This window comes from Caretta caretta, chromosome 9 (genome assembly GCF_965140235.1).
Source record: "Caretta caretta isolate rCarCar2 chromosome 9, rCarCar1.hap1, whole genome shotgun sequence".
Lineage (NCBI taxonomy): Eukaryota > Metazoa > Chordata > Testudines > Cheloniidae > Caretta > Caretta caretta.
The window spans coordinates 103,185,969-103,206,375 of NC_134214.1; the positions used below are offsets into that span (position 1 = coordinate 103,185,969).

The following is a 20,407-nucleotide window of genomic DNA, read 5'->3' on the forward strand; positions in this document are numbered from 1 at the left end:
CCCACAGCACACCCAACATGACTCCTCAGTTCTAACAACCCACCGACAGCCCCCCAATCCCTAACCACCCTACCTAATACAGTCCCTCCTAACACAATCCTCTATCCCACACACCACTTCAAACTATCCCCACCCGCCACACCTAACCAGCCCCATAGCTGTCCTACCCAACTGCCCTTCCAAACCAACTCTAACGTAGTCACCCCCAATGATGCCCACACAGCACTCTCAAACCAACACCCACAGCCCCCCAGCTTCTCCTGCCACCTCGTCCTTCCCAACCCTCTCCTGCCCCACACCAGGTTGTCCCCCACAAGTCATGTTGCCTGAAGGCTGGGAGCTGGGTCCTTGGCTGTGCTGGAAGTGGGTAGGGGAGAGTCCAGCTGCCCCAGGAGCAGAGGGCCCTGGCTCGGTGCCCGGCCTCCGAGCTGAGATGAAGGCTAGTGCCAAATTTGGAAGCTACGTTTCTTGCTGTTCCCTCCTGGGCCAAGCAGGAGCCAGGGTCCGGGGGTCACCACACGCCAGGGATTGCATAGGCTGGTTTTGGCTCTGTGTTCACTGCAGAGACCTTGGAGCTGGGCGCAGGCCCCAGTGTCCGAGTTAATCGGTTACAGCCTGTATTTGCCTTTGCAGCTGCCCACAGCAGGGTTGGACTTGTTGAAATTCAGTGTCCCAGGGAAGCCGGGAGGCCTGGGTTGAGGCACTGAGTGCTGGGTGATGGGGACCCCACCAGCCATTGACATGTGGAGACAGGAGAGGTTCAGGGGCCTGGGGCCCCTGCCTGGGGGCCCCTGCAGGGAATCTCGGACTGCTGCAGCCCCCAGCTGGAGTCGAGTCCAGGCCCTCCCAAGCTCCCCTGCGGGTGGGCCTGGCACTGCCAGCTCTGGGCTCTCGCGTGCCTGAGGAGTCCAAGCCCAGCAGTTAGTTCTGGTGCAGCTGCCATGGCATGAGGCGGGGGGCATGAGGCGGGGGGCACGTGGCTAATGGCTGACCAGGGATGGGCTGTGGCAGTCAGTGAGTGTGGGCCCGTCTACCGGGCCCAGGGTGAGGATCCTGCAGAAGGGCAGGGCTGGCAGCCAAGTGGCACAGCTGGACACACCTGAGGCTGTTTACCTGGAAAGTGAGCAAGGCTGGATGGCGTCAGCCCCACTCCCTGGTCGATTCTGAGGGCTGGCCTCCTGCAGCAGGGGAGGGCCAGTATAAAGGTCCCAGCTCTGCTGAAGCAAAGCACTTTCAAGAGGACAATTGCACAGAGCCCTACCTGTTCCTCAGTGCCAGTGGTGAGTCTGGGGCCCCCTCCACAGCACGTGCTGCCTCAGCCTTCTCCAGAGGCTGGTCCCCAACTCCCATCCCCTGGGAGCGGGGGCCCGGCGCAGGGCTCTGGCTCACAGTTCTCCATGCTGCCCCAAGAGCCCTAGGCAAGCGGTCCCCAGGGGTAACCTCCCTAGCTGAGGGGTCTCCTTTCACAGCCCAGCCCAGCTGAGGCAAGTTCTCCCCTCTCCTTGGACTGGGTAAGGGGGTCTCTTTCCTCCCCCGTCCCTTCACGAGCTGGAGGAGCAGTTTGGGTCGGCAGGGAACAGAGGGTGACGTTATCCAGCTTCCTGCCAGGGATGTGCCCGACTTGTGAGCCAGGAGGCATGAGCTTGGTTGCAGGAGAGAGAGCGGATTTACTCCTCTGGCAGTCCCTGCTAAGGTCTGTTCTCCAGCCACCTTTATCATATGGGCAGCTAGCTCACAAACACCTCTGAAGGGCTCTGCAGCCCAAGCCAGCGGCCCTGTGAAGCCCTAGCTACCATCCCAGCTCAGGGGCTCTAAGCAATATCCAGCAGCTCCTTGGGGTGGTGCAGACCCCTCGGCACAGCTGCTGGATTTTCCCAGATCTGGAACCTGGGGCCAGAGGAGACAAACCTCAGATCCAGCCTGCTTCTCTCCTAGGGGCCTCCAAGCCTGCTGTTCCCACATCTGACACCCACCCCGCGCTCCTCAGGCAGACGGGCCACAGCTGAGCCTTTGTGCTTCTCCTGCTGCCAACCCCAGAATGATGCCCAGAGCGTGCTGACCCCCCAGGGGCAGGGATCCCCCTCCCACCAATGCCCAGTGCACGCTGACCGTCTTGGGGGACATCCCAGGCCATTTCCCAGCATGCTCCAGTTGCTTTCCAAGCGAAGGTCCTTCCCCCCTGCCCAGGGCTGCTGTGCTGCCCTGTGTGGCACCTGGCTGGGGAAGAGTGGGGCACAGACCCACACCTGGGCTGGAAGCTGGGGGTCTCTTCTTGGGTGCTGGGACATTTCCAGTGAGGCAGCCTGAGAGCCCACCAACCCTCTGTGCCTCCGCAAAAGGCAGCAGGTCACTCCCGCTCCCGGCAGACCTGCTGTGCCCAGCGAGGTCGGTGCCCAGTGAGGGGGGGCCCCGAGGCAGTGTCTCATCTACCTGGTCTAGGGCCTCGGTCTAGGCACTGTCAGCCACTGGAAGAGGCTGGTGCTAGGCTGCCGCTGACGGGGGGATCCCCGTCGGGTCACTCCCAGCACAGGCTTCCTGCCAGTCCCTGCCTCCAGCCTGGGGCTTGCTCATCTCCACACATGCCACATGTTATCACATGCTACCAGACCCAGCTCCGGTGTGCTACCCCCCTGCTCCCCACAGCTACCAGACCCAGCTCCGGTGTGCTACCCCCCTGCTCCCCACAGCTACCAGACCCAGCTCCGGTGTGCTACCCCCTGCTCCCCATGGCTACCAGACACCCCCGGATCAGCTCCGGTGTGCTACCCCCCTGCTTCCCATGGCTACCAGACACCCCCGGATCAGCTCCGGTGTGCTACCCCCCTGCTCCCCATGGCTACCAGACACCCCCGGATCAGCTCCGGTGTGCTACCCCCCTGCTTCCCATGGCTACCAGACACCCCCGGATCAGCTCCGGTGTGCTACCCCCCTGCTCCCCATGGCTACCAGACACCCCCGGATCAGCTCCGGTGTACTACCCCACTGCCCCCCTGCTCCCCATGGCTACCAGACACCCCCGGATCAGCTCCGGTGTGCTACCCCCCTGCTCCCCATGGCTACCAGACACCCCCGGATCAGCTCCGGTGTACTACCCCACTGCCCCCCTGCTCCCCATGGCTACCAGACACCCCCGGATCAGCTCCGGTGTGCTACCCCCCTGCTCCCCATGGCTACCAGACACCCCCAGATCAGCTCCGGTGTGCTACCCCACTGCCCCCCTGCTCCCCATGGCTACCAGAGTCCCCAGACCAGCTCCAGTGTGCTACCCCCCTGCTCCCCATGGCTACCAGACACCCCCGGATCAGCTCCGGTGTGCTACCCCCCTGCTCCCCATGGCTACCAGACACCCCCGGATCAGCTCCGGTGTGCTACCCCCCTGCTCCCCATGGCTACCAGACACCCCCGGATCAGCTCCGGTGTGCTACCCCCCTGCTCCCCATGGCTACCAGACACCCCCGGATCAGCTCCGGTGTGCTACCCCCCTGCTCCCCATGGCTACCAGACACCCCCGGATCAGCTCCGGTGTGCTACCCCCCTGCTCCCCATGGCTACCAGACACCCCCGGATCAGCTCCGGTGTGCTACCCCCCTGCTCCCCATGGCTACCAGACACCCCCGGATCAGCTCCAGTGTGCTACCCCCCTGCTCCCCATGGCTACCAGACACCCCCGGATCAGCTCCGGTGTGCTACCCCCCTGCTCCCCATGGCTACCAGACACCCCCGGATCAGCTCCGGTGTGCTACCCCACTGCCCCCCTGCTCCCCATGGCTACCAGACCCAGCTCTGCTGTGCTACCTCCTGCTCCCCACGGCTACCAGAGTCCCCCGACCAGCTCCGGTATGCTACATCCCCTGCACCCCACAGCCCCCCGGCCCAGCTCTGGTGTGCTATACCCCCCACTCTCCAAGGCCAGGGGAAGGCCTCCCCCTTCCCTGCACAGTGCCAGGGAAATGCAGCCCTCTCCCTGCGCTCACACTCCTCCCCAGGTCCCTCAGTGGCCATTGCAGCCCCAAAGCAAGAATTCGGCTGCACTCTGGCAGTCAGAGTGCCCCCCCGACACTCCCCGCCCCCATGTTTCAGGGGGTGTGAGCAGCACAACACCCCCACTGCCTCCCCTCGTCAGGCCGAGGCAGGCCCTCCCAGTCCCATCGCCTCTGGAAACCGCTTGGCCTAGTCACTGCCCCGGGTGGGTCCGGAAGCCCTGGCGAGATAGTGCTCAGGCTCTTGTCTGGCTTGGAGTAGAGCCCAGCCCAGCTCTGTACCCACCCTGCCAGGCTTCTCTCGGGGCTTCCACAGCACTGGGTGCTCAGGAAACGCCCAGGCAAAGCCTGGCTGGGCCTGGGGCTCCGGGCCACACCACACACAGCAGCAGCTTCACCAAAGGAGACCTCTTCAGAGCCGGGCTGCTAAGCCAGGGAATTTGGGAGCCCAGCCATCCATGGGCTCAGCATCCTGGTGTCCAGGCACATTCCTCACCCCACACACCCCTGAGCGCCAGGCAGGGCCACCCTCCCCCTTGTACAAACAGGGGCTAAAGTCCAGAGGGGCAGGGGACTTGCCCCAGGTCACATAGGCAGGCCTTGAACACAGGCCTGGGCAGCGGCTGCTGGCCTGGCCTTTCTCCCCTCACACCTAAAGGTGGTTTTATCGGTTCACAGGAGTTCAGAGGGTTCACAAGCTAAGTTCCCTCTAAGCTGTGTGACTGCACAGCTGCCTATTAAGCCCCACACAGGGACTCAGGGCTGCGGCGGGGAGAGGTGCCCCTCCCCACCGGCCCCAGTGCAGACCTGCCCTGGACTTGCTGCCGCTGGGGAAGAGGAGCCCCTCCCTCAGCCTGGCCCAGGCCCACCGGAGCTGCCACAGCTGGAGAGAGGAGCCTCTCCCCCTGCCTGCACCCCACACCCCTCCTCCCTGACCCCACCCCAGAGCCTGCACCCCCCAGACTCAACCCTCTGACCCAACCCTGAGCCCCCTCCTGCACCCTGAACTCCTTATCCCCCACCCCTCCCAGGGCCCGTGGCCCAATCCTCTGCCCCAGACCTGAGCCCCCTCCCACACTCTGAACCCCTCGGCCCCACCCCCACCACATGAATTTTGTTATGTGCACCCATATGAAGGTCATGTGTCACATGTCACCTCCATATTGGTGCACATAACAAAATTCATTCTGCACATGGACATACAAAATTAGAGGAAGCACTGCCCCCAAGGACCCTAAGGTGACCAGCAGACAGGTTTACAGCTGCTCAAGAGATCCAAGTTCTTTGCTGCTTTAGGGATGAGGTCCTTTCCCTTTCCTTTAGCTGGGCCCAGTGGGCATTTCCTGGGTTTATTATAATACTGTGGTTTGTCTGCAACTCAGATTTATCAAAAAACAGCTTTAACTCTGACCCCCATCAGGGCCCGACTCCTATTCAGCCATTCACCACCCCTCTGCAGCTAGCCACCAGGCTACGTTTTCTGCATGATCACAAACATCCCCTCATGCGACACGAACTGCCCTGAAAAGCACCCGCTGCTGCCGTAGCTTCCTCCCTGAGAGCGCCCCACAGCCTGGGCCAGCTCCGCCCACGGCAATGGAACCCGGGCGCACTCGCTGTGAAGAGGGACACAAACTGGCCTAGCCTTAGAGCTCCCATGACTCAAGCCGAGAAAAGGACACCTGCCGCAGCCCCTGTACAGCATCACACCTGTGCAACTAGAAGGGCTTGTAAACAGGTTGAAGGGAACTGACCCTGTGTGGACTCTCTGAATTCAACTGAAGCCTGGCTTGTGTCAGTGGGGAAGTGAGCTAAGCTACGTTGATACAAGCCAGATTTACACTGAATGTAGAGCATCCAGGCAGGGCCTTGTACCTTATACCTGTTTAAGGAAAGGGGAGATTTTAAAACAGAGCAACTTTGAACATGGACTGGACCCAGTTTGATTTCACTGCACGGGTGGGAAGGTGGTTACTTATAGCCCATCATTTTTTCAGGAGACTCTTGAAGAGGACTGTTCATGCTCTGCAAAATCCCAGTCTTGAGACATCAGATCCTTCTCCCATAAACAGAACGCTCCGGAAACAGGGCAGTTAGTAGCTACAGAACAAGGGTGGACAACTTTGAGCACCAGGATTGTCCTGCCCCTGTGAAATCTACAGGAGGGGCCTTGGCTTGTCAAGCGACACCCAGATTGTCGGGTGCCAGAGATGTAACCTGCATTATGGGACAGCCTGGGAAAACCAGTGCTGCCCGAAGGAGGCTTCCGAAGAGCACAGCCATCTCGGCGGGGGAGAAGAACGCTCGTTACACAACCCACACTGCACCTTCGTCAGGACGCCAGCCACCTAGCAGGGCCCACCCCCCTGTGGAACAGAATGGCGCTGCAAGTACCCGAGCTGCTCCCCTCTCCCCACCCCCAATTCTTGGTGGCTTGGCCCTCCAGCCCCCCGCCCCTCCCTGACGGGGTATCAAAGTCCAAACCAAGCCAGTTTCCTGTCTCGCTGTAAGCTAGACACAGCCTGGCTTCCCAAGGGTCTCGCTTCTCTTCATCTCCTTTTCAGCCCATCCTCTGGACTCACCCCTCCTAAGCCTCCTGGGGCAGCCTCCTTCCTGGGCTGTGTGGGGGCCCCACAACAACCCGCTTTGGTGGGCTCCCCAGCCTGGGAACTCTCTGTTTAGAGCTGCCTGCCCTCTTCTCTTTCCCAGGGCCCCTCCCTGCGCAGCTGAGCTCCTTCCCCTGGCAGCCCTCCCTGCTCACTTCGTGGCAAACTCTGCCACTTTCTTTCTCCCCTCTGGGCCTCTCCCAGGGCTCCTCCTTGGCCGCAGGCCTTGGAAGGGTGAGCCCAGTCCTTTCTGGGGCTGCCTTTGCCTCAGGGGCTTTCCTTCAGCCCCCCGGCATTGTGGCTCTGCTGGGGCATCTCAGCCTGCAAGTCTCTGCCGAGCTCCCCCTCACCAACCCACTGGCTGCCTGTCCACTTCTGTCTCCCACATGCCTGAGTGGGCTCTTTGTCCCCTGACCCCATGGGGCGCTGGGCTGCATCTGGCATCCCCGGAAGGACCAGCTCACCCTGTGACTCGTCTCTGGCCTGGTGGACGCTATGCCATGGGCACATGGGGATTACGTCTGCCGGAGGCAGGAGATGGGCCGAGATGGGCCATTGGCCTGCGGCAGTCAGGGTTCAAGTGTGTTCAAACCTCTCAGGCTGGCTCGGAAAAGACTTCTCACTGGGCCCTCCTCTGGCCGAAGCCAGGCCTGCTGTGGCCAGGACCATTGTGCGGTGGCAGCAGCTTGGTAACCCTCTCAGGGAACGCGGTGCGTGTCTGGGAGCAGAGCGCTCTGCTGTGGCCATGCTGGTGCCTGGGGAAGCTCCCAGGGACCTACCGCCATGGAGTGCTGGCCCGGTCTGACTGCTCCTTGCACCCCCTCAAAGCCGACTCCTGTAACCTCAGCAAGCTGCCTCTGGGCTCTGCATGTGGGCGCCCCTAGCAAGGGTCGTCTAAGCAATGCTGTGTCGGGACCTCTATCCCAGAGCCCCTGCCATGGGACCAATGCCAACACTGCCCCACAGAGCCTGGGCGTGCTGGAACTGGGTCGTGGCTGGCCTGCAGCCCTACTCTTCATGCTGCCCTCCACGGCTGCATTCCCAGATCTGCCCCGCAGAGCGGAGAGTCCCTGTCCCCACAAACCCCCAGCCGGCTTCTCTGCTGCCTTTTGACTGGGCTGCTCCAGCCTCTCTTAGGAGCAGGGAGACCTGAATGCTGAGCCCTGAAACAGCGCCCAGACGGGCGCGTCACAGCCCCTGCCCTGCCCCTGCTCAGACATATCTAGTTAGTAACGCCTGAATTGCAACACCAGTCCCACCCCACTGCTATTATCGCCCAGCCCTGGCCCTGTCTAGCCTGCCCCGCCCACTGGTATCACTGTCCCTGCTCCCCGCCTACTCCCCGCAGCCCATTTACCCCCTCCAAGGCTCCTCGGTCCACCTCCATCTCCCAGCCCATCTCCCCAGACTCCTCTGCCTGCCTCGCCTTCCCTGATGCTGTCACCATGTGTGTGTGGTAGGAATGTCCCTGCAGCTCTCCAGACCTCCTTCCCTGGTGCTGTCTGTTCCGCAGGCAGAGCTCCTCTTACGGACGGACGTCTCAGCCCTCCTTCCTCCTCACTGCTAGCTCATAATTTATGGCCTGTCACGGAGTCCCTGGGCGATGCTCTGGAACTGCTCCCCATGAAGCCAGTCAGGACTCTGGGGCAGTCGCCTTTCTGTGAGCAGCCTGTCTTCAGGACACGCAGCTCACTCAGCTTCCACCTTCCTGGGTCTGACCTCGGAGCATTCAGCATCCTCTGCCCCTCCGTGCGCTTCCCACAGCGAGTCCGCTCAGGTGGGGCTCCTGGGGAAGCCAGAGGGTCCTGCACCCCAACTTCGCAGTCAGACGTGACTCTCAGCCAGCCAGTAAAACAGAGGGTTTATTAGACGACAGGAACATGGTCTAACACAGAGCTTGCAGGTGCAGAGAACGGGACCCCTCAGCTGGGTCCATTTTGGGGGGCAGTGAGCCAGACAACCACGTCTGCACTTCACTCCATGTCCCAGCCAGCCCCAAAACTGAAACCCCCTCCAGCCCCTCCTCCTCTGGGCTTTGTTCCTTTCCCGGGCCAGGTGGTCACCTGATTCCTTTGTTCTCCAACCCTTCAGCTCTCAACTTGCAGGGGGGGAAGGGCCCAGGCCATCAGTTGCCAGGAAACAGGGTGTCGGCTATTCTCTGTGTCCAGACTCCTGCACACACCTGCCCTCTAGGGCTCTGCAATGATCATACACCCTTACTCCACCCCCTAGATACTTAAGAACTGCCTAGGGGAAACTGAGGCACCCCCACACTATTCAGAGGAAACATTAAGAACAGTCCCACTTCGTCACATGGCCACCTTAAAAGTGTTGTCAAGTCCCTCCCTTTTCCAGGCCCTGCAGCGCACGGCTCGTATGGTCTAAGTTTGTGCAGCACCTGGCACAGCCGGGCCCATGACGACAATACAAATAATTTTAACACTTCTGTCGAGGGCAGGGGGGAGTCGGCAGCAAGACAGGCTGGGTTCAGTTTTTTAGGGGTTCCTAAAGGCTCAACCTCAGCTCAAGCCCCCATTCAGAAACTTGGGAACCTATATACGCCGCCCAGGGCGCCTCTGATAGGCAATAGCTTCCATCTCACAAGCCCTGTGCCCAGGGGTTCAAAACCAACCCTTGGGGGGAGGGGAGACAACACAATAAACGTGGGCCAACCTGCAAGTAATAATTCACTTACACCCCTTCAGTCAGACCCAGTGTTCCCTCTAATTTTGTATGTCCATGTGCAGAATGAATTTTGTTATGTGCATCAATATGGAGGCGATGTGTGACACATTACCTTCATATTGGGGCAATAACAAAATTCATGTGGCAGGGGTGGGGCCGAGGGGTTCAGAGTGTGGGAGGGGGCTTAGGGCTGGAGCAGAGGGTTGGGGTGCGGGGGGGGTGTGGGCTCTGGGGTGGGGCTGGGGATGAGGGGTTTGGGGTGTGGGAGGGGGCTCAGGGCTGGGACAGAAGTTGGGGTGTGGGCTCTGGGGTGGGGCTGAGGATGAGAGGTTTGGGCGTGCAGGCTGCCCCAGGGCTGCAGTGGGGAGAGAGGACTCCCCCCAGCCCTCTCTCACTGCAGCAGCTCGGGCTCAGGGGAGAGACACTTCTCCCTGGCTGCGGCAGGTCCATGCTGGGGGAGAGGCATCTCTCCCCGCCACAGCCCTGTGCGGGGCTTAATAGGCAGCTGCGCGGCCGCCCAGCTTATAGGGACTTTAGGTCAAACCCTCCCGCCCCAGGGCCTGCCCAGCAGCCCAAGCTCAGGCCTTCCCCGGCCGCTGCACCTGGCTCATGATGAGCTCTTGTGGCTGGTCTCAGGCCATGCAACGCCCCTGAGCTCTGCACCAGCCGTCAGCCCAGGCTAGGCCAGCTGGAGTCACCGCTAAGCGCAGGAGCAGCGACACCCGGCCTTTGCCAGCAAATAACCCCACTCCATTTCCCAGCCGGGCCAGAGCGACCCAGCGCCGCCGGGGCGGTTCTCCTGTCCGCCCTTTCCCAAGAGAGTCAAGAGTCTTATTGCCCACAAACTCAAAATTTAACTGTATTTTAACCAAAACAGCCCCAAATGCCGTAGAACTGAAATGCGAATGAGGCCTGTCCCCCAGTCAGCTCCCCAGCAGACGGCAGCAGAGAGCATCCCCTCCCCCGTTGGAGCCCTGTCTCACCCCGTGGGGCCCCCTGCTCCCCTGGGTGCAATGGGGAGCTCCCTGCCCTCCAGAGCTCCAGCGCTCGAGGCTCCCACAAGACCTTCCTCCTGAGCACGCGTCCCATGGCTGCACTAGCCCTGCTGCCGGCTCTGCTCTGGCAGCCTGAGCCCTGCCCTGTCTCCCGTCCCAGGTGCTTGGGGCTCTTGGCAGAGCCCGGAGCTCCTCCCTAGAGAGCGGCCCAGGAGCCTGTAGGGGTGCCGGGGCGCGAGCAAGGAGCCGCGCTCCGCTGGCTTGGCTGGCCCTGGTGCCAGCAGATTCTGAATGCCATTTTTGCTCTTCACACAACCAAGCAGCAAGGACCCACACAGGTGCAGAGGGGTCCCATTACTCAGACCCCTTCCCGCATGCCGTGCCGGGCCTAGCCCCACACCCACTGCCACTCCAGAGGGGCTGGGGGCTTCTCAAACACACAGTGCAGCGAAGGCCACTGGGACGCTCACAAATTATTGAAAGAGATATGCCCCAATGCTCATGGAGTCCGACCTGCAGCAGGGGCCAGGCTTTCCATGTGTCAATATTGGGCTCGTGGCTAGGGCACCGGGCTGGGACCCAGCACATCATTTCCCAGCTCTGCCCCGGCCAGCTGTGTGACCCGGGAAGTCACTGACTCTCCCTGGGCCCCGCTCCCTGCTGCAGAGGGGTGCACGTGCAGGAATGGCAGTACCCAGCAAGAGGGACACAAGAGAGGCTGCTCTCCCCTGCCTGCAGAGCTGTCTGGCAAAGCTGTGATGTCTCCCCCGGCGTGGCAGACGCTCATCTCTCGCGGCACAGCGGGCTGGCGGTTCTTGGCCTCTTATGGCCCGCGGTGCAGCAGAGGGCATGACAATGCAAGGCCTTGGGTGGTCCCAAGAATGGAGGCTCCTGCATGCCCGGCCAGGACACTGGGCTCTGACACAGTGTTCTCGTTCCAAGAAGGAGCTGCCAGTTGCTAGATGTTTGTCAGAAGCCACCACAGTGACTGATACCAGCTCTGCACCGTGGTGAGGGGCTGGCCTGCCTCACCCCAGTCAGCCCTCTGACCCACCTCCTGGCAGCAGCTGTGCACCAGAGCTCCCGAGACAGGCCCCTGAACATTGCTCGCTACATCGTGTGCTTCAGCCACCAGGGAGCTCTGGGGCCACAGCGAGCCGTCCCGTCAGCGAGAGCCCGGCTTCTTCACTGGGCCCCGGGGAGCCGTCCCGTCAGCGAGAGCCCGGCTTGTTCACTGGGCCCCGGGGAGCCGTCCCGTCAGTGAGAGCCCGGCTTCTTCACTGGGCCCCAGGGCCCTGGGGAGCCGTCCCGTCAGCGAGAGCCCGGCTTGTTCTCTGGGCCCCGGGGAGCCGTCCCGTCAGTGAGAGCCCGGCTTCTTCACTGGGCCCCAGGGCCCTGGCGAGCCATCCCGTCAGCGAGAGCCCGGCTTGTTCTCTGGGCCCCGGGGAGCCGTCCCGTCAGCGAGAGCCCAGCTTGTTCTCTGGGGCCCTGGGCCCTGGGGAGCCGTCCCGTCAGCGAGAGCCCGGCTTGTTCTCTGGGCCCCGGGGAGCCATCCCATCAGCGAGAGCCCGGCTTGTTCTCTGGGGCCCTGGGCCCTGGGGAGCCGTCCCGTCAGCGAGAGCCCGGCTTGTTCTCTGGGCCCCGGGGAGCCATCCCGTCAGCGAGAGCCCGGCTTGTTCACTGGGCCCCAGGGCCCTGGCGAGCCATCCCGTCAGCGAGAGCCCGGCTTGTTCTCTGGGGCCCTGGGCCCCGGGGAGCCATCCCGTCAGCGAGAGCCCGGCTTGTTCTCTGGGGCCCTGGGCCCTGGGGAGCCATCCCGTCAGCGAGAGCCCGGCTTGTTCTCTGGGGCCCTGGGCCCTGGGGAGCCATCCCGTCAGCGAGAGCCCGGCTTGTTCTCTGGGCCCCGGGGAGCCATCCCGTCAGCGAGAGCCCGGCTTGTTCACTGGGCCCCAGGGCCCTGGGGAGCCGTCCCATCAGCGAGAGCCCGGCTTGTTCTCTGGGCCCCGGGGAGCCATCCCGTCAGCGAGAGCCCGGCTTCTTCACTGGGCCCCGGGGCCCTGGGGAGCCGTCCCGTCAGCGAGAGCCCGGCTTGTTCTCTGGGCCCCGGGGCCCTGGCAAGCCATCCCGTCAGCGAGAGCCCGGCTTGTTCTCTGGGCCCTGGGCCCTGGGGAGCCATCCCGTCAGCGAGAGCCCGGCTTGTTCTCTGGGCCCTGGCGAGCCGTCCCATCAGCGAGAGCCCGGCTTGTTCTCTGGGCCCCGGGGAGCCGTCCCGTCAGTGAGAGCCCGGCTTCTTCACTGGGCCCCAGGGCCCTGGGGAGCCGTCCCGTCAGCGAGAGCCCGGCTTGTTCTCTGGGCCCCGGGGAGCCGTCCCGTCAGTGAGAGCCCGGCTTCTTCACTGGGCCCCAGGGCCCTGGCGAGCCATCCCGTCAGCGAGAGCCCGGCTTGTTCTCTGGGCCCCGGGGAGCCGTCCCGTCAGCGAGAGCCCGGCTTGTTCTCTGGGCCCCGGGGAGCCATCCCGTCAGCGAGAGCCCGGCTTGTTCTCTGGGGCCCTGGGCCCTGGGGAGCCGTCCCGTCAGCGAGAGCCCGGCTTGTTCTCTGGGCCCCGGGGAGCCATCCCGTCAGCGAGAGCCCGGCTTGTTCACTGGGCCCCAGGGCCCTGGCGAGCCATCCCGTCAGCGAGAGCCCGGCTTGTTCACTGGGCCCCAGGGAGCCATCCCGTCAGCGAGAGCCCGGCTTGTTCTCTGGGGCCCTGGGCCCTGGGGAGCCATCCCGTCAGCGAGAGCCCGGCTTGTTCTCTGGGGCCCTGGGCCCTGGGGAGCCATCCCGTCAGCGAGAGCCCGGCTTCTTCACTGGGCCCCAGGGCCCTGGGGAGCCGTCCCGTCAGCGAGAGCCCGGCTTGTTCTCTGGGCCCCGGGGAGCCATCCCGTCAGCGAGAGCCCGGCTTGTTCTCTAGGCCCCGGGGCCCTGGGGAGCCGTCCCGTCAGCGAGAGCCCGGCTTGTTCTCTGGGCCCTGGGGCCCTGGCAAGCCATCCCGTCAGCGAGAGCCCGGCTTGTTCTCTGGGCCCTGGGCCCTGGGGAGCCATCCCATCAGCGAGAGCCCGGCTTGTTCTCTGGGCCCTGGCGAGCCGTCCCATCAGCGAGAGCCCGGCTTGTTCTCTGGGCCCCGGGGCCCTGGCGAGCCATCCCGTCAGCGAGAGCCCGGCTTGTTCTCTGGGGCCCTGGGCCCTGGGGAGCCATCCCGTCAGTGAGAGCCCGGCTTGTTCTCTGGGCCCTGGGGAGCCATCCCGTCAGCGAGAGCCCGGCTTGTTCTCTGGGCCCTGGGGACAATCACCTCTGCAGATGGGCCGTGAGCTGGTGTCTCCCTGTGGCAGTGTGAGGCTCTGGCCGTGGTCCCCAGAGCCCGTTAGGGGGCAGTGGAGAGAGCACCCCAGTGGGGTCCCTGGCCACAGACGGCATGCCAGGAGGGCAGGGACCCAGACTCGTTCTCATGGGCAAGGTGGGAGCGGGCACAGGGCTGGGCCTGGCTGGAATGCAGGACACTGGCACTTTGTTTGGCAGGGGGTAGGCGGAAGTCAGGGCGTTTGATCTGAATTCTACAGTGTGTTGTTCCCATAAAGGCCTCATTGTATGTGAATAGTTTATAAAGCAGCATATGACTTCCCAGTGCAGGGCAGCGGCAGATAGAGACAAGGGCAGGCAGCACGGGGGGCTGAGCCGCGCACACTCCTGCCTGGAGACATGAGAGCTTAGCGGGGACCCTTCTGGGCTGCTCAGAAAGGACACACTCCTCACCGCAAGGTAACATGGCCGCTACAGGGCCCCGGTCCGTCTCCTGCTCTTGGCCCTCTGCAGAGCTCTGCACGGGAGCCAGTGGCACAGGCGGAGCCGACGGGCAGAGGCAGGCGATGGCCTGCAAGTCGTGTTTCTGGGTCCGTCCGGGGCTGGTAGGCCCAGCAGGGGGATGGACACTCGTCCGCTGGGCACACAGCGGCTGCTCCCAGTGCTCTGGCAGGGGGCAGGGAGGAGTCGTAGGGGTCCTGGTGCCATTCTGTTCTGATGGTTTGTGCCACGTTCTCCTGGTCTTGGCTCTCCCAGGGCTCGGGCTAGAGTCTGGAGAAGGGGGCAGGCAGCAGGGCGCTGTGCCCTGAGCTCTCTGCTCCTGCAGGGCCAGGCTGCGGGTGGAGAGCAGAGTCCCTGACTGTGCCTCCCCCATGCTGGGGGACAGCAGCAACCAGGGCGCATGCCAGGGAAAGCTGCACTCCCTCACCACTCCTGAGGGGGAACAGCCGCCCCATAGGTCAGGGCCCACCCTTGTCCTCCAGCCAGCAGGCCCTAAATCCCAACCCAGAGTGCCCTGCGGGGCGGAGGGGGGCACTGCTGCAATTAATATGCAAATGAGCAATCCAATCAGTACACCTTCCCCAGGCCTCAATCGCTACATGACATTCAATGTATTCTAAGCTGCTCCTACCTCCTCAGCTTCACCGTGCTGCAGCCGGGGGGCTGAAATCACAGGGCAAAGCTGGAGGGTCAGACAACTGGGGCAAGGGCAGGGGGTTTGGAGCTAGGGAGCCCCAGGAGGAGGGAGGGGATGAGCATCTTAGTTGGATTCTCCTGTGAAATGATCAGCAATGAGGGTGAACTATATCGAGAATGAAAAGCACGTTGTGAGTGTAACCCACACACCTCCTGGGGGTGGTTTCTGTCCCATTTAGCGGCACTTTAAGAGAGAGAGAAAAAATGAGTCTGCACTACAGCCTTAGCTAAGAGCCAGTTGTCTTTGAGCTCATGCTGTAGAAGCTCATGCACTAAGCTCCAGAGGCTCCAGGCTTGATCCTGCCCGTTGACAACCAGGGTCTGTCGGCGTTACGTTAGGTTTCAGAGTCAACGCTTCACTGAGGTGTCAGGATTAGCTCCCACCTCCCTGTGCTCGTTTCAGACTGCCTGCAGACTCTGGCAGAGAGCATGGTGTTTGTTTCAGTGGTCAACATTCTCCAGGCTTCCTTTACAAGCACGAGGGCTAGAAACTCAGACCAAGAGTGTCGCTAGTGGTGACTCAATTTGGGTGCCCACCTGCAGACACTCAGGCCTAACGTACAGAGTGGTCGGCTCCCCAGCTGCCACTGGCCAGGCCTTGTGGACACTCGCGTCAACAGAGGAAAGGGCTAAGTAAGAAGCATGGTGAATGCTGCCCCTGGAGCCTCGACTGCTTTTGGCCTCTGGTCTCCATTCCTCTCAGCCCACAGGGCCCATCCCTAGGGTCTCTGGGCTGCTAACTTGACCTCCTGCTGCTGTCTCTTGCAGGCGTGAGGCACGATGAATTGGGCAGGCCTCTACACAGTGCTGAGTGGCGTGAACCGCCATTCCACTGCCATTGGGCGCATCTGGCTTTCTGTCATCTTCATCTTCAGGATCATGGTGCTGGTGGTGGCAGCTGAGAGTGTCTGGGGGGATGAGAAAACTGCCTTCACTTGCAACACGCAGCAGCCAGGCTGCAACAGCGTCTGCTACGACCACTTCTTCCCCATCTCCCACGTGCGGCTGTGGGCCTTGCAGCTGATCCTAGTCACCACACCCGCCCTGCTAGTGGCCATGCACGTGGCCTACCAGCAGCACCAGGAGAAGAAGCTGCTGGTGCTGACAGGGCATGGCGACACCAAGCACCTCGAGGAGGTGAAGAAGCACAAGATGCGCATCTCAGGCTCCCTGTGGTGGACGTACACCTGCAGCGTGATATTCCGACTCCTCTTCGAGGCTGTCTTCATGTACATCTTCTACATGATCTACCCTGGCTACCAGATGATCCGGCTGGTCAAGTGTGAGGCCTACCCGTGCCCCAACACCGTCGACTGCTTCATCTCCCGGCCCACCGAGAAGACCATCTTCACTGTCTTCATGCTGGCCACCTCAGGCATCTGCATCATCCTCAACATGGCCGAGCTGGTGTACCTGGTGGTGCGGGCCTGTGCCCGCCGGGCCCAGCAGGACTCCAACCCCCCATCAGGGAAGAGCTCCTTATATGGCCACAAGCTCTCCCCCGAGTACAAGCAGAATGAGATCAACCAGCTGCTGACGGAGCAGGACAGCTCCCTCAAGGACATGCTGCGTCGCAATCCGGGGCTGCAGGAGAAGAGCGATCGCTGCTCCGCCTGCTAGAGGCGCCAGCTCCATTGGGTGGGGCCCTGGCACACAAGGCCCCTACCCCTCAGCCCTCCACCGGGAGCCATGGGGGACAGGCTCTGGCGGGAGATGAGCATTGAACGGAGCCTGTTGGTACACTCACAACTGCCTGAGCTCTGGCCCTAGGACACTGCCAACTTGCGCACGGTGTCGTGCCAAGCCCTTCACCCCCCACTGCCATGGGCCCCCAGCCACACACAAGCCAAGTCCTTTTCACACCCTGAAACCCATTAGAAGGGCTGGGGTAGCTGCAGAGCTCTCAGAATTTGCCTTAATTCATTGTGTGATGCCCCCCAAGCCGTACTGGTGCCCCCAACAGAGGCCCTGTCTCCCAGAGGGAAAGGAGCCATCCCCACTGCGGGGCCCAGCCAGTGGGTCCGAGCGAGGGTCAGTTTCCTGCGGCAGAGAACACCAGGTGAGGCCTGGCGGTTGGAGTACCAGAGGTGTAGGCCATTAAAGCTGTATCTCAGGAGCTGACTCTCTCTCTCTGTCACCGGGGGTTTGGTGAGGGCTCAGGATCCCTGGGGCAGCGGGACTGCAGGCCCCCCCAAACCTCGCCAGGTCAGCCCGCTGGGCCAGCTCCTTCCTGTCCTGCTTGGGGCTGGGCCAAGCACACACTGAACAGGGAGCTGCATCCCCCCCCCCGACAGCTGCCAAGCCTTCCGGGCATCCCACCACGGCAGCCAGGCCCTTCCCCTGTGTCCTGCAGGCCAGTGTGGTATCCGGGGGCTGCTCGGACCTGTCCAGCCCCGTAATGCTGACAGAAGGCGTGCAGAGCGCCCAGGGTCTGTGAGCAGCCTGTGAGCATCCTTGGACAGCATGGGATGCCTCTCCAGCAGCATGCACAGCAGGACAGCTTTCTCCCCCAGGGCCAGGCCCCATCTCACTGCACATGTAAGTCCCAGACCCCTCTGCCCCCTGCTCAACGGGGCACACTCACAGGCCAGAGACCACTTCAAAGCCCAGCTCTGTCACATACCAGGGCACAATCCAGACTAGTTGGGGGCTGTGTCACCCCTGCCCTGCAACCTTGGGTGCCTTGCTGTAGCAGCTCCCACTTGGGCCACTCACGAATAGCCTCCAGCATGCAGGGCACCCCCTGAGTGTCGGTGTGAAACTGCACCCAGCCAGCCACACCCTGGCTCTCACCAGTCTTGGTTACACTGCGAGGTGACCCCAGCACACCCCCAGTCCTGGATCTTCCCCCAGAAATGTACATTCTGTATGCCCAGCCCTGGCCCGGACGGTGCAAATATATTAAGTCCAATATTCCTTTAAAGGAATAATAGGCCAGTCTATTACCTTAGATAGTTCTTCAGACACTTCACTTAAACACACTGGCTTAGATAAAATAGCCAAACATGTTTATTAACTACAAGGAGAGAGATTTGAAGTGAGTACAAGTAACAAGGCATAAAAGTCAGAAATGGTTAGAAGAAACTAAAGAGAAGCCGTTTGGTGGTGCCTCGTTTAACAAACTACAGCAGAGTCAAGCAAAGCTTCTCACCACATGCTGCAGCAGATTACTGTCCAAATGCTCAGGTCAGGACCCTCCCCAGAGTCCAACAGCTGCTTCCTTCTGCTCTTCAGGTGCAGTAAATGTGATTGAGGGGCAGAGGGGAGGCACATTGGGGTGTTTGGCCCTCCAAAAACATTTCCAGCTGGCACCAGGAGCCCCAAAATGTCTAGATGGAAGGATGTTCCTTGCTGTTTTTTTCTTACCTGTTTGAGCTTCATTTCCCTGCCTGCTTGATGATTCTGTTTCCTGCTTAAAGACAAATGAAGCAGAGTGTGCTCCTTTGTGTAGGACAGACCTGTCTGCCTGGGCTGGCTGTGGAACATGTGCTAAGCACCATCCAGGGGAACCCTACCACTGCACATTTTACCAGGATGCTACTGACCAGCAGATGAGTTTTCACAGGATTCCTGCGCAAAAGGTGATTCCAATAGTGAGCAGGTGTGAATACAGTCCTGCCCCCCAGCCCTGTGGGTGAGGCATGCTCACAGGCCAGGGATCCCACGGCAGCCCAGCCCGCAGGTTGTGCCGCATAGCCCTGGGGCAGGGCCTGTCGGCACCCAGCCCACCTGCTCACCACAGGCAACAGCCACCAGAGTTGGGGCTCAGGGGAGACATCAAGGGACCCCCTCAGAAGCTGGGGGAGGGGCTACTCCCTGATAGCCTGGGTGGAGGCTTAGCAGGGTGGGCTGTTCCCTGCTAGCCTAGGGCTGGGGTGGGGCTCAGCAGAGGGGGCTGCTCCATGCTAGCCTGGAGGGCAGATCAGCAAAGGGGGCTGCTCTCTGCTAGCCTGGGGCTGGGGCGGACTCAGCTGTATGAGTCTTTCATTTTCATGAATGGTTTTATGAGGTAATTTCTCCCCTGGCTGGCTGGACATGGGGCCCCTGAGGGGAGGGCAAAGGAGGCACTGAGCCTTACATGTGTGGGGGGACACCATGCTGGAGGAGAGGACGGGGGCACCACGCTTGGGAGAGCTCCATGCAGCTGAGGCCGTGGAGCATGCAGGGTGCTGCGTGGTGTGGAGCAGGGACATAGCCCAGCCCAGGCCTGTCCTGCCCCCTTGCTGACAGTACCACACTTGGGCCGCACATGCAGCCCCTCGACCTGCCCCAGACAGACAGGGCTGCGGAGGGCAGGGCAGCATGGTCACCACAACTGGCCCTTGCACTGAGCAGATACAAGGGCCTTGTCTCTGCCCAGAGAGCAGCCTGGCACCAGTCGCTGTCCCTGGGCACCGGGCAGCCCCGGGAGGCAGCAACACATTCCCAGCCTGCTGCATGGCTCCAGGCACTTTCTTGGCCACAGAAATGCTGGGGGCAAGCAGTGCCCCGCAGGTACAGAGACTGGCATGAGCCAGGGGATAGGGCACACTGAGGGGCTGAGGGAGACACCAAGTCCTGCCAAGTGTCATGGGGCCCCGCACACCCACAGCAGCCAGCCCCTGCCCCATTCTGACGCTAACCCCAGCCCAGATTACAGGAGGGCAAGGCTGGCTCACACCTGCTGCTGGGCCGAGTTGGCCACTTACCCGCTGTCACGGAGTCCCTGGGCGATGCTCTGGAACTGCTCCCCATGAAGCCAGTCAGGACTCTGGGGTAGTCGCCTTTCTGTGAGCAGCCTGTCTTCAGGACACACAGCTCACCCGGCTTCCACCTTCCTGGGTCTGACCTCGGAGCATTCAGCATCCTCTGCCCCTCCGTGCGCTTCCCCCCAGCGAGTCCGCTCAGGCGGGGCTCCTAGGGAAGCCAGAGGGTCCTGCACCCCAACTCCGCAGTCAGACGTGACTCTCAGCCAGCCAGTAAAACAGAAGGTTTATTAGACGACAGGAACATGGTCTAAAACAGAGCTTGCAGGTGCAGAGAACGGGACCCCTCAGCTGGGTCCATTTTGGGGGGCAGTGAGCCAGACAACCCCGTCTGCACTTCACTCCATGTCCCAGCCAGCCCCAAACTGAAAACCCCCTCCAGCCCCTCCTCCTCTGGGCTTTGTTCCTTTCCCGGGCCAGGTGGTCATCTGATTCCTTTGTTCTCCAACCCTTCAGCTCTCACCTTGCAGGGGGGGAAGGGCCCAGGCCATCAGTTGCCAGGAAACAGGGTGTCGGCCATTCTCTGTGTCCAGACCCCTGCACACACCTGCCCTCTAGGGCTCTGCAATGATCATACACCCTTACTCCACCCCCTAGATACTTCAGAACTGCCTAGGGGAAACTGAGGCACCCCCACACTATTCAGAGGAAACATTAAGAACAGTCCCACTTCGTCACATCTCTCCCCCCTTCGAGATCGAACTGAGCGGGGTCACTTTAGCCGGTGACCTGGGGAAGTTCGAAGCCACCAACGTTCCCATGGATGCCCCAGCATCTCTCCCATTCCTTGGTAGGAGTTACACCAGGCCCTTCCAGTTTCACACCCTCCCTTAGGTCAGGGGTGGTCGATAGCACTCGCA

General features: G+C 61.9%; 1 protein-coding gene and 1 pseudogene across 2 annotated transcripts; both read left to right on the forward strand.

Annotated features, from left to right (window-relative positions):
• The first annotated feature begins 508 nt into the window (after positions 1–508).
• On the forward strand, positions 509–16,918 carry GJB1 (gap junction protein beta 1). Of its 2 annotated transcripts, none has more exons than XM_048864967.2 (2): positions 509–1,280; positions 15,571–16,918. In XM_048864967.2, exon 2 carries the CDS (start codon positions 15,583–15,585, stop codon positions 16,420–16,422), a length of 840 nt encoding a protein of 279 aa, XP_048720924.1. In that variant the 5' UTR covers positions 509–1,280; positions 15,571–15,582; the 3' UTR covers positions 16,423–16,918. The 2 variants fall into 2 exon arrangements, with proteins under 2 accessions (XP_048720924.1, XP_048720925.1); XM_048864968.2 differs by lacking the exon at positions 509–1,280 and adding an exon at positions 13,535–14,064.
• LOC125643222 (uncharacterized) lies at positions 11,388–13,851 on the forward strand (annotated as a pseudogene).
• Positions 16,919–20,407: the final 3,489 nt, after the last annotated feature.

Excerpts from the sequence above, each read along its gene's own strand:
- GJB1 (XM_048864967.2), top strand. The coding sequence starts at position 15,583 with ATGAATTGGGCAGGCCTCTACACAGTGCTGAGTGGCGTGAACCGCCAT.